The sequence below is a fragment of the Colletes latitarsis genome, chromosome 3 (genome assembly GCF_051014445.1).
Source record: "Colletes latitarsis isolate SP2378_abdomen chromosome 3, iyColLati1, whole genome shotgun sequence".
In the NCBI taxonomy this organism is placed as follows: Eukaryota; Metazoa; Arthropoda; class Insecta; order Hymenoptera; family Colletidae; genus Colletes; species Colletes latitarsis.
Window position 1 is genome coordinate 30,070,653 of NC_135136.1, and position 12,926 is coordinate 30,083,578.

At 32.8% G+C, this 12,926-nt stretch overlaps 2 protein-coding genes across 2 annotated transcripts; one reads left to right on the plus strand and one right to left on the minus strand.

The window, feature by feature from the left end:
* The first annotated feature begins 1,981 nt into the window (after positions 1-1,981).
* Lac (septate junction protein lachesin) lies at positions 1,982-5,480 on the plus strand. Its single transcript, XM_076762666.1, has 6 exons — positions 1,982-2,283; positions 2,590-2,831; positions 2,917-3,173; positions 3,241-3,644; positions 3,958-4,075; positions 4,565-5,480. The coding sequence occupies exons 1-6, from the start codon at positions 2,238-2,240 to the stop codon at positions 4,584-4,586; spliced, it is 1,089 nt and encodes a 362-aa protein (XP_076618781.1). The 5' UTR covers positions 1,982-2,237; the 3' UTR covers positions 4,587-5,480.
* A 125-nt stretch (positions 5,481-5,605) lies between these two features.
* On the minus strand, positions 5,606-11,551 carry LOC143340555 (D-altritol 5-dehydrogenase). Its single transcript, XM_076762667.1, has 5 exons — positions 11,363-11,551; positions 9,105-9,362; positions 6,864-7,101; positions 5,980-6,158; positions 5,606-5,856 (listed from the first exon to the last, which is right to left on the minus strand). Exons 1-5 carry the CDS (start codon positions 11,498-11,500, stop codon positions 5,653-5,655), a joined length of 1,017 nt encoding a protein of 338 aa, XP_076618782.1. The 5' UTR covers positions 11,501-11,551; the 3' UTR covers positions 5,606-5,652.
* Positions 11,552-12,926: the final 1,375 nt, after the last annotated feature.

Below are 12,926 nucleotides of genomic sequence, written 5' to 3' on the forward strand. Positions count from 1 at the left end.
AAATTTTAATGGTAGATTCTAGAGGTCAAAATAAGACGAAAATCAGAAATATTAATTTCTTGACTGTTATTAAAAAATTTCAAATCATTCTGAAAAAATTATTTTTGGTTGCAGGGCTCAATTATAATCATTTTTTATGAATACACATACCCCTGAATTCCTACCCACTTTCGAGAAAAAAATTTGAGTAGGTATTGAAATTTTTAGACGAAATTAAAAAATTTCAAATCATACTAAAAAAATTATATTTAGTTACAGGGGTCAATTACAAGCATTTTTGGTGAATAGACATACTCCCGAAATCCTACTCAGTTTCGAGAAAAAAATTATTTGCCGAAAATATAATTTTGGGCGACAAATGTCACTCGAAAATTTTTTGCGTATCTTTAAAACGTCATAACTTCTGAATGGATTGAAGAATTTTAATTTTCAAAAATGCAAACGACGCGTATTTTAATCAAGAATATGTAGAAATTCTAATAATATTGAAAAAATTGTTCCTTGACTACGTAAAGTTAGAAAAACCTCATAAAAATGGCCCAATTTTCAAACAGCCATAACTCCTATAATTGTGAATATATTTCAATGAAACTTTTTTCTGAAGTAGAGCACATGGGTACCTATAAAAAGGTATTAGACAACTTTCCTGCAGGGCGTCAAATGAAATTACTAAAAATCAAAAACGAATTTTTAAGAAAAATCGACAGAGGGTGGTGCCTAAATTTTTCGGCAAAATTAAAAAGTTTCAAATCGTTCTGGAAAAATTATTTTCGGTTGCGGGGGTCAATTACAATAATTTTTAGTGAATAGATCTACCTCCGAAATCCTACCTACTTTTTAAAAAAAAATTCAGAACGGGGGGAACTTTAAATGTTTAAATGTTAATAACTTTTTAACGAAGCCTCCATCAACAAATTAGTATTCTTGTTTTTCATCTTATTTTGGTCTCTAAAATCTCCCATTAAAATTTTTCCCATGGGTGATCGAACATCCTGTAGAAACATAGGCATTGCTTATTTTGATACCGTAGGTACTCTGAATGGAAATAATAGTAGCGATATATCCTGAATGGTCAATTCCTATTTTTAAACCGTTCCAATATCTCTATTACCAATATGTCATTACGTATAAACTAATGGGAATGAGCTTATCTTGAACTAGTTACGTGGATAGATGCAAACACCCGCTTCTCCTGAAATAGTACAGAACTAGATTCCTGGCATTATCCATAACTTAAATAACGTAACCTTCGTAACGAGGCCTACCTGAAAGTCACGTACAATAATAGTTAGTTAAAATAATCGATGGAAAATGTTTGTCAATTATATACTGCTTTGACATTTCGCTATAAATTGACGATTCACCTTTGTACGTTTATAATGCTCATAAATGTCACTATTAATTGCTATTACAAATAAACGATTCGCAGATTTTCTATAATATCGCCTTACAATGTTTCATAAATTTTATAAGAATTTTATAAGCCTTTACTTCATTTATTATGACCTGTCACGTACCCTCGCATCATTATTGATTTTCGAGTAATCTGTTCCCGAAGAATCTCTACCCTAACTTATTAATTTTAAATCATTTGTTGTCGTAAAAAGAATGAAAGTTCGTATCTCATGATCCATATAATATCCGAAGGACTTACTTTAGTGAATTATTGCATGTAAAACAGTTGAAGACAAAGTCTTATTTCTGTAGGAAAGTCATGAAAATAATTTAACGAAATTTTCCGTTGTACACGCGATACCATGTAGGTACTAAATTACAAATTTAAAAGAACTGACGAATCATTTTCACAACCGCTTTTGTCAATCGATCGGAACTAGAATTCGCGAGGATATAAAAGTTTATAGAAAAATGGAATTAAATCAACGGTATAAGGTAAGTCGATTAATTTTCTTAGTTCATAATGTATGTGGTATATTTTAATATTTCATTTGATCAGCGATGTAGCGTCATTCGCCATATTTATTTTCGGTCAACAGACACCTGTGAGCATTACCTCCATTTGATTCCTATCTATTTGCGTTGTTTGACAACAACAGCGACGATAGGTAATTTACCGTTAACGTGGGTTGTTGCATTCCGCAACAACCATTTCGTTCGAAGCGTTAAATAGATTAATAAGTACATATCGTCAGTGAAATAAGTGTATATAACACTGCACCACACAGACAAAGAAAAGTGAAGATTATTCGGGCGTGTTGAGTAGCATTGGGTGTGTCATAATGAAGACTGTTCATTCAATTTTGGTGTTCGCCTTTTTACACATAGGTAAAGAGCTAAGTGATTTATTTGCACGTACTGTTTTGTACGTAATACAAATCCAATGTTTCGATATGTTTACATTTTAATCGGAAGCTCATTGACAGAGCGGCACTATCGACAACCAATATCGCGTAATTCGCATAATGTTTATAAAACATTTTTACATTTCAATTTGTAATGCGACACTTACGCGGCCACATTATAATTTACATTTTATATTCGCTTGGAATACCGAGTTTTTATGTCGAAAATATTATATTCATATTGCGATGTGATATTTGTAGATAAAAAGTATATTATTTTGTTTACCAGTTAAGGGTCAACGTACACCAACAATATCTTACATTACTCCAGAACAAATTAAAGATATCGGTGGAACTGTAGAGTTTAGTTGTTCTGTTCAATATGCGCAAGATTATCCAGTTATATGGACAAAAATTAATAAAGATATCGCAAATGACCAACTACCTCTTTCGCATGGTAGCTCTTTAATTATAAGAGACACTAGATTTGCTCTTAGGTACGATGAAGCTACATCTAGCTTTTTATTGCAGGTAATTAAGTACATGTTATACGATAATCTTATTGTCTACCTGTGTATGTCAATATACAAAAGCATTAATGTTATGAATACTTTAGATAAAAGACATACAAGAAACCGATGCTGGATTTTATCAATGTAAAGTTTTAATATCTGTAAATAATTATGTAACTGCAAACGTTGAACTACAAGTTCGCAGACCACCTATTATTAGTGATAATTCAACCAGATCTGTAGTTGTTAGCGAGGGACAACCTGTGCAACTTGAATGTTACGCAGGTGGATTTCCCTCACCTAGAATTTCATGGCGCAGAGAAAATAATGCTATTTTGCCAACTGGTGGATCAATTTATCGGTAGGTAATTAGTTTTTCATTATTAAAACTATTTATACAAACTGTTTCTAAAATAAAAACATTACAGCGGCAATACATTGAAAATTCCTGTAATTCGTAAAGAAGATCGTGGAACGTATTATTGCGTTGCTGAAAATGGAGTAGGACGTGGAGCTAGACGTAATATTAACGTCGAAGTTGAATTTGCACCTGTGATCACAGCGCCTAGACCTCGTCTTGGCCAAGCCTTACAATATGATATGGATTTGGAATGTCATGTAGAAGCTTATCCTCCACCGGCTATTATGTGGTTAAGGGATGATATTCCATTGTCCAATAATCAACATTATAGCATATCACATTTTGCCACTGCGGACGAATATACAGATACAACAATCAGAGTGATTACAATTGAGAAAAGACAATATGGAGAATATGTGTGCAGAGCTGCTAATAAATTAGGAACTGCAGAAACAAAAGTTGAATTGTTTGGTACGTATATATGTCATAAATGAATGCGAACACATAATATATAAAATTCACTTCCTCAATTGTAATATTAGATACATAAAATTGTAGAGTAGATAAATATAAGTGTATTTATTAATTTGGCATGATAATGTAATAATGGTATTTGTTATTTTTTTATACATGTTTGCTTCAGTTTTATGTATAGTATATTTTGTTATCTTGTCTTCGCATATTGAAGAACGAAAATTTCCTTTCGCAATATTATTTTCGATGTATTTATTTATTGAGTTTAGTAGCTAGCATGTTCTAGATTTTTCCTTGTTTCTTTGCGCAGAAACTACAGTCCCTGTGTGTCCACCGGCTTGTGGCCAAGCCCGTTATGGGACTGGAGTAGTGCCTGTCTCTTCAGCACCTATGGTAGTCTTAGTTTTATTTATTACAGTTGTTATGAGGTATGTTATCTTAAATATGTTTTCTTCCCGTTTGTATGTTATATTTCGGATATTCCTCCGAATAGCACTCACTGTCGATCGACATGAAATTTAGAAAGGAGAACGGAGAGGGAATGGATGTCAGATATAAAATTTTAGCTTTGGGAATTAAATAGTTTCCAAGATATTGATAAAGAAATGATGTGAAGTATATATGTAAAAAAATTGTTATTTTGTTGGTTAGAAAATGTTAGTTTGTAATATACTATTCTGATCCAACCTAAATATGTCGTTGATAGTGTCGTCGTCGAGATGGAAAACAGCGAAACCTAACCTCGGAAACTATTAAATTCCCGCAGTTAAAATTTTATATTTGGTATACCTAATTCTAAATTCGATGTCGATCGGCCGCGAGTGCCATTCGAAAGAACAGCCCATATTTCATACTGTTTATTAAGCGTTTTTAAACGAAGTTGCTTCATTTTGTTTACAAAATAACATAATTTGCAGAAATTTTTACACCAAATATTAATTACCCTGGACTTCGGTGGGCAACAGCAAGTCAATGCAGCTTATCGAAGTGGCTGCTGATAGTACTGTGGTTCATCATTCTTAATAGATATTAGGGATCATCACGAATAACTTTAGAGGCCTGACTTGTTTTTAACATTTTTTAGATGATTATTTTTGTAGTTATTTACAACCGAAATTGAATTATTACTAGAAAATATATAATATAAAATTATTAGGGGCCAGCCATATAAAAGACGTTGGCAAGGTACAAACTAACATTCCAGACGAAGTACAGTGATGCATAGTGAAAAAAAGTAATATTACTGCGTACCAATAGTTCGATATATATATATATGTATATTCTATAGTCCTTTCATATATCAGTACAACTGATAGACGCGAAGGAAGTGATTGATAATAATGTTACGAATGTATCAATACAACCTTCCAGATAGCTCTGGTAGGAGCTCAAAAGTGCAGCAATACAATTTAAATACTTGATACTTGTTAATGCTCTATTAGAAAAATTCAAAGTAGCAATACTCTATAGCTGCCTTGTTATGTAAATTTCGGCAAATGAGAAAAAAAGAGAAATTAATATACATGTTAGTACCTTGATCGTGATGCAAAGCATGTAATTCGTTTTAGAGCTAGGTTAATGATTGTATATTGTAGACGAAATTATTTATACAATTGTCACTAGGATATTTTATACGTGTGTTACTATGCATACAATCTGCATACTCTCAATTTAGGGATCTTCTTTCGTCTCTTTCAGACAACTGCGCGATATCGTAAGGGCAGAAACATAGAATCTCAATAAGTAAGATTTTGTATGACCTTTTTACGAGTTTGCAATTTTATATTTACTTTTTAACTAATACGGATTTTAATAAACAAAACTTGCGTCAAACTTTTGCCTTCTTAATGTGTGCGTCTGTAATAAAATTCCGAGTTCCCAACCCGACCCGAATCGAACCAGAGAAAAGCACCAGGTCCGTGTATAATCTCTTCAGGATAAAATGATCCAAGAATAAATTAAAAAGTGATGTATTTTTTTTATTTCGTTTTGCTATTTAACATTTTTATAATTTGAAAACTGCTTTACTGATCTCCCCTCGTTTCAGTGCTGCTAAGGCCTCGCGGTATTCAGACAAAGGGAATATCTTAATACCTAGCTTATCGTAATCGAGATACCTATCGGCCATCGCACTCAATAAAGCCAATCCCTTTGGGAATGTGAAAGGATTTATATTTACGCCTACAATATTTAACTCCTTCATGTAAATCTGTCGAGAAACAAAGTAAATATTAAAACTGTTTAATCTTGCAACGCTTTCATAATTCACCGATGCTAGGAAATTAATGACTCGAGTGTCTGGAAAATGACGCAATCATGAGTCAGTAATTACCTGGAAAGGCTCGATGGTCAATTTCGCCGTAGGACTGGCAACACCGAACACACATAAACGACCGCCGCGACCTAACAAAGGTACAGCTGCTTCCATAGCTGGGCCTGAACCACTGCAATCGACGACCAAGTCGAATCCTTCTTTCAGTTGATCTGGTCTTCTTACATCGTAATCTAGATCTGGAAAACAGATTTACACTATATTATTTTAGTATTGTAATTTGATAACTTGTCTAGCGGATGACGCGTTGTTTCGAGAGGATAATTTATTAACAGCTAAATAATGCTTTTTATCTTGGTCGTTTAATCTGTGAGTGTTAAATCTTGATTTTCATTGTTCTGTGTACAAAAAACCATGGCAGTCGTTATGATTCATGTTACTCTTTCACGTGCGAAATTCATTGTTTTGTACGATGAAGTTTAAGATTAGGAAATTTTACATCTTATTAACACATTGACTGCCACGTCACTCACATATGGGTAACACGACTTTTCACCAAGGAGTTAAAAAAATTAGGGCCCTTGAATTTTAACGAGTCTATGAAAATAAATTCAATAACAAATGATGGATATGCTAGTTTTCAGTTGTCCATAAACAAAATTTAATTTCCCTTTTAATTTGAGGAGTTTGGTCTAGCAGTCAAAGTGTTAAAGATGTGGATAAATACGAAAATGCGGATGATTGATACCGTTTAAGGAGTCAACGGTTTAAATATTCTTCTTGCTGTTCGTAACGAACCAGACGCTGAAGAAATAATGAGGAACAAAGAAACCAGGAGTACAGTCATGTAGTAATGCGTAAATGACCAAAGGACATAAATTGCCTAATTTTGGCTATAGTTCTCTCATCCACAAAACTCTGTCGTGTTTGTGCTCGTTACGTACTGAGTTTAGATACCATCTGCTGTCGTTTTTCTTGAGGTTCGCTGATCGTCACGGATTTTCTGAGCCCGTGCAAATGCAATAAGCAAGACCATAGAAGGCCAATTATTCCAGCGCCAATTACAAGCACATTATCACCGACGTGAACAGGATTAATCTTGTCCCATCCGTGGGCTAAACACGATAAAGGCTCGGTGAGAGCAGCAGCGTGCATCTGAATGCCCTTGGGTACCAAATGGACCTAAAAATCACCAAAATAAAAAATAAATAAACTCGTCGTATTCCCATATTCATTCTTTTCGACGAAAATTGAACTCTGCTGTTCTGGGTTTAGATGACCCGCGATAAAAGGGCGCACCTTATCCCTTTGACCTAACAAGATTAAAACGAACTCTGTGAAGTTTACGAAGCCGTTTACTGCGTACTAAAACTATCCGAGGCAGGACGTAAATAGATTTTCTAAACGTACGTTTACGTTTAACTATCGTCCGCTGTTATTAGTTGGTTGGTCTTATCATACAATTTTAAAAAAATAGTAGTCGTGCGGTTCACAATTTTGGTACTGTTTACAACGTAATTTTTTAGTAACGACTAGACTACGAATGTTTATGTATTTATGGGAAATTTTAATTCACAGAGAACTACAGAATGCATTTAATATGCAAAAATATAAGAAATATTTAAAGATACGAATTATTATACAGGGTGTACAGCCAACCCTGGGAAGAATTTTGATGGGAGATTCTAGAGACCAAAATAAGACGAAAATTAAGAGTACCAATTTGTTGATTGAGGCTCCGTTAAAAAGTTATTAACGTTCAAAGTTCCGCACGTACTGAATTTTTTCCTCGAAAGTGGGTAGGATTTCAAGTGTATGTCTAATGACCAAAAATGACTGTAATTGATCCACGAAACAGAAAATAATTTTTTCAAAATAATTTGAAATTTTTTATTTTCGCCGAAAAATTTCGGCAGTTACCCCGAGTTTTGTTACTTGTCGAATTTTCTTAACAATTAGTTTTCGATTTTTAGTAATTTTGTTTGACGCTTTACAGAAAAGTTGACTAATACTTTTTTGTAGGTATCCATGAGCTCTACCTCAGAAAAAAGTTTCATTGAAATATATTCACTATTATAGGAGTTATGGTTGTTTGAAAATTGGACCATTTTTATGGGGGTTTTCTCACTTTACGGGGTCAAGGAACAACTTTTTCAATATTGTTAGAATTTCTATGTATTCTCCACTAAAATACGCGTAGTTTGCTTTTTTAAACATTAAAATCGTCCAATCCGTTCAGGAGTTATGACATTTTAAAGATTCGCAAGAAGTTTCAGGGAAGCATTTCTGGCCTCATATTAGATTTTCGGTAAAGAATTTTTTTTCTCGAAAGTGCGTAGGATTTCGGGAGTATGTCTATTCACCAAAAATGCTTGTAATTCACCCCTACAACTAAATATAATTTTTTTAGTATGATTTGAAATTTTTTAATTTCGTCTAAAAATTTCAGTATCTACTCGAATTTTTTTCTCGAAAGTGGATAGGATTTCGAGGGTATGTCTAATGACCAAAAATGATTGTAATTGATCCCCGTAACCGAAAATAATTTTTTCAGAACGATTTGAAATTTTTGAATTTAATTGTTGATAACTTTTTAACGGAGCCTCCATCAACAAATTGGTATTCTTCATTTTCGTCTTATTTTAGCCTCTAGAATCTCCCATTAAAATTTCTTCTAGAAGTGGCTAAGTATCTTGTATTTAGGGGTTTAGACAAAGTTCCCATTTCATTAATTCTATTAATAAAAATATGAATTTGCATAAAGATTCACAGTCTAGTATTGTCAAGAAACGTAAAAAAGTGAGAAAATGATCAATACACATACGTTGCAAACATACTTGAATATTCAGTTTAAAATGGATTGTAGTGACTCGAACGGTTTATTAACACATTACTGACGAGAAACGAGTATTCTCGTTTTACGACAAATGTGTGTTTTTCTAGTAATTCTTCCGATAACACAAGAAAAACATTCTATTATCCACGTATAACTTCTGAAAATTTTAATAAACTATATTAATTACAAAAACACTTATCATATGTCTAGTATACACATGTTGAAGGAATTCTATGTTATTAAAATCATCCTATAGTAAAGTTTTAATAAAAATGCCCCGTCGTTAATGTGTTAAGAAATAAAGCTATCGAGGTTTGAGAGTTTGAAAATCGTTGAAAGAGGCACGAACCTGCGTTTCAGGAACAATTGCGTGGGTGGACCATCCCCCATCCCTGTAGATTCCCACTGTATGGTTTATGCCACCGGCGCTGCAAAAGTGGTAATTCCCGCTGTGGCAGTAATTGCACGTGTTGCAACCGCTATTGGGATCGACAACGACATTTTGGCCAACTTTCAAGCTTTTGACATCCGAACCGATGGCATCCACCACGCCCGAAAATTCATGGCCAAGAGTCAAGAAACCTTCCTTCTTGCATGGAAACGATCCCTAAAAAATTTCCTTGCAATTAATACCAAATCAACAAACAAAAGCACCATAAGAAACAACTGTTTTTTACGGAGGTAGGCAAAATAAAATAATTAGATAAAAATGAAAATGACAAATAATTGAAAATAAATTGATGTACGTTGGTTTTATTCGCGATCTACTATTTGAATTGCCCCCATTTGGTTTCTAAAGTTTTATAGAATAGAATTTAATTAAATCTCAAATTACAATATTTTTAATCTAAATTTTACGTGCCTTATTATCGGAGCAATGCATTCATGTAAATATGGTGAAAAAATTAATGGACCTGTAGAGGACATTCTGGGCTTTATTCAATAATAAACTGGTCTTCCACTCCAATGATTTTACAGAAAACAATGAAAATTAAACGTTCCAAAGGACGGAAATTATTTTTACGTTCGTGGGAATATTCCAATCAATTTATTTTAATTATATACACAACAGTATGCGATCAATAAGTTATATTGCGTACAATTCATATCGTGTTAGGTCAATATTTATCACATGGACAATATATATATGTATGTATCATGTAACCGTAACTTTTGCCTCTTAAAATACTTTAACGCGGCGAGAAATTACGCAATAGCCTCTGATATAATCGTGAAATGTAATTGATAAACGACACTTAAAGTCACGTAAACATTGAATAAAAAGGTACTATTCTTGTAGAACGTTCATAGAAGAAAATATTCTTATCGTTCGTGGATATCCATTAGTAGAATCGTGAATATTTAAATTCGACGATAAAAGCGAAGCACGTGTTAAATTGAATGAGAATAGAAACATGAAAACTGCAATTTAATAATTAACATTGTCAACTCGTCGAAAAATTCGTCTTAGCAGTGAAAAACTTTGAAAATTATTCAGTTGGTAAACATCAGAAAAGACCGTGCTGTAAAAAGAAAAAAATTTTTCATTTTAAAAGTTTAAAAAATTTTATTTTGCAGCAGAATGTTCACAAACGTTATCGACATTGTAACTGAATACATCGAACAACATTTCTAAACCTTTTAACCTTCAGCCATTTTGAAACTATGCTTACGAAAACTGTCAACACTGTTCACGAGGCGAACGTAGGCTTTGATTTAAAAATTCATGAGAAACTGAGCTTATACCTTAACTCAGCTAAGGGGCCGTAAAGTTTTACACTTTCGCAGAGATACATACGTAATTTATCATTTATCATTTGTTCACTTACTCGCGACCCCCATCGACGATGGAAATTTTTCGTCGAACGCTCAAAATAGAATTTATTTATTATGCATTAAATATATTTCAATGCATTTACATTTTTTTAAAATTTGATTCAACGGTTTCGTATTTATTAATTTAAGATTTGTATACGTTGTTTATTAAAACTGTGGCGGAAAGATAATATGCAAAAGATTAGCCCATACTGAGTATTTTTGAGATTTATTAATCCCATTTGATGATCAATTAATTTCTTTTATTAATTAGTATTGAAAAGTCCTTTTTTCGAAAATTTGCTGTTACTTTTTTTAATAAAAGCAGAGTAAGATAAAGTAAATTGTACAAAAAATTACAGCTTCAAATTTTCAAGCTTCTTAGCTTCCAGTGCCATTTTTTGGTATTTTTATTACTGACGATAGAAATTTGTTTATTTTGTAATTTGTTTTCTTCTCCATCGACGCTTTCACGGACCACAGTTTGAAAAACACTGGAATTTATTTCGCGATAAGTAACTGTTAATTAATTGTTTTTAGAATTTCACGCGAACAAAATAATTAGCTAGGAATCCACAATCTAAATACAAAGTAAACACCGTGAGTTTCAATTATATCGCACGAGTTTAACAGTTTTCAGCAGCACTGATTTAGAATTAATATACACGGTGATTTGTTTGAGATGCAACAGCAACGTTTCCCATTGCGTGGAGCGTGACATGTATTTTGCACATTTGTACAATTGTATCGTGATATCGTTTGGTATATAAACCGTTACGGTAGCAGACGTACGTCGATTATGTGAAGATCGGTTCCACAGATTCCAGCGTATGCTACCCTAATTCGAACTTCGTCCGGTTTCGGTTCAGGGACCGCGGCCTTCTTCAACGCGAGCGTTTTCTTCGTCACATCGAAACTTAAAAATTCCATCGTGCTGCTCGAGCTGCGGCAATCAGCTCCACTAAAGCGCACGAGGCTTCCGACTAACATTTATATCCCTCTTGCGACACTAATGTTTATATGTTGGTGTCGTGCGCCGATATTAATCGCCAAATGCTCGAGCATACTTGCTCGAGCCAAAGGACAAGATGACAATTTACAACTCTGCAAAACCTGAGTTAACGTTATCTGTGGAAGCACTTAACTCTCATGGTACTTTACAACATTCTTGTGCATAACTTAAAAATACTTGGAATAATATTTTTTACATTTATTGAAATCAAAATATTTTTTCTACGAATAAACATAAATCTTCACTATTTTTGTATTTTGTTTGCAAAGTTTCACGACATTTACTGAAATCAATATATTTTTTTTTATATAAACATAATTTTCCACTATTTTTGTATTTTGTTTGCAAAGTGTATTATATAAAAAACAGCAAATTTCTTTTCTACTAATTTAAGAGTGCATAATTGTAGGAGACAGAGTACATTTTTTTTTTTTTTTATTAATGCAATTTGAATCTTAAGACGCCCCAGAGTACATGATGGCAATTTACAGAGCTACAAAACCTGAGTTAACGTTATCTGTGGAAGCACTTAACTCTCATGGTACTTTACAACATTCTTGTGCATAATTTAAAAATACTTGGAATAATATTTTTTACATCTATTGAAATCAAAATATTTTTTCTAAGAATAAACATAAATCTTCACTATTTTTGTATTTTGTTTGCAAAGTGTATTATATAAAAAACAGCAAATCTATTTTCTACAAATTTAAGCGTGCATAATTGTAGGGGCCAAAGTACATAATGGCAATTTACAGCGCTACAAAACCTGAGCGTTAATGTTATCTGTGCACTATTTAAAAATAACTTGGATAATATTTTTCACGACATTTATTGAAATCAAAATATTTTTTCTAAAAATAAACATAAATCTTCACTATTTTTGTATTTTGTTTGCAAAGTGTATTATATAAAAAACAGCAAATTTATTTTCTACAAATTGAAGCATGCATACTTGTACGAGGCGAAGAATAAGATGATAATTTACAGCGCTACAAAACCTGAGCGTTAACGTTATCTGTGTAAGCGCTTAACTCTCATGGTACTTTACAACTTTTTTGTGCACCATTTAAAAATACCTTGGGAAATATACACTTTTCAAGACATTTATTGAAATCATTTTTTTCTAAAAATAACTGTAACTTTCCACTGTTTGTGTACTTTGTTCGTAAAGTGTATTGATTCATATACAAAGCAGCATTTTCTACAAATTAAAGCTTATAGAAAATGGTTTGAATTAGGTAAAATTAATGTTCGAAAAGTCGATATTTCGGGGTTTGAGTACTAAAAAAGTTAAGGGGGCTTTACTAATTTTTTTCGTTAAACATCTGGCGGTTTTTTTAC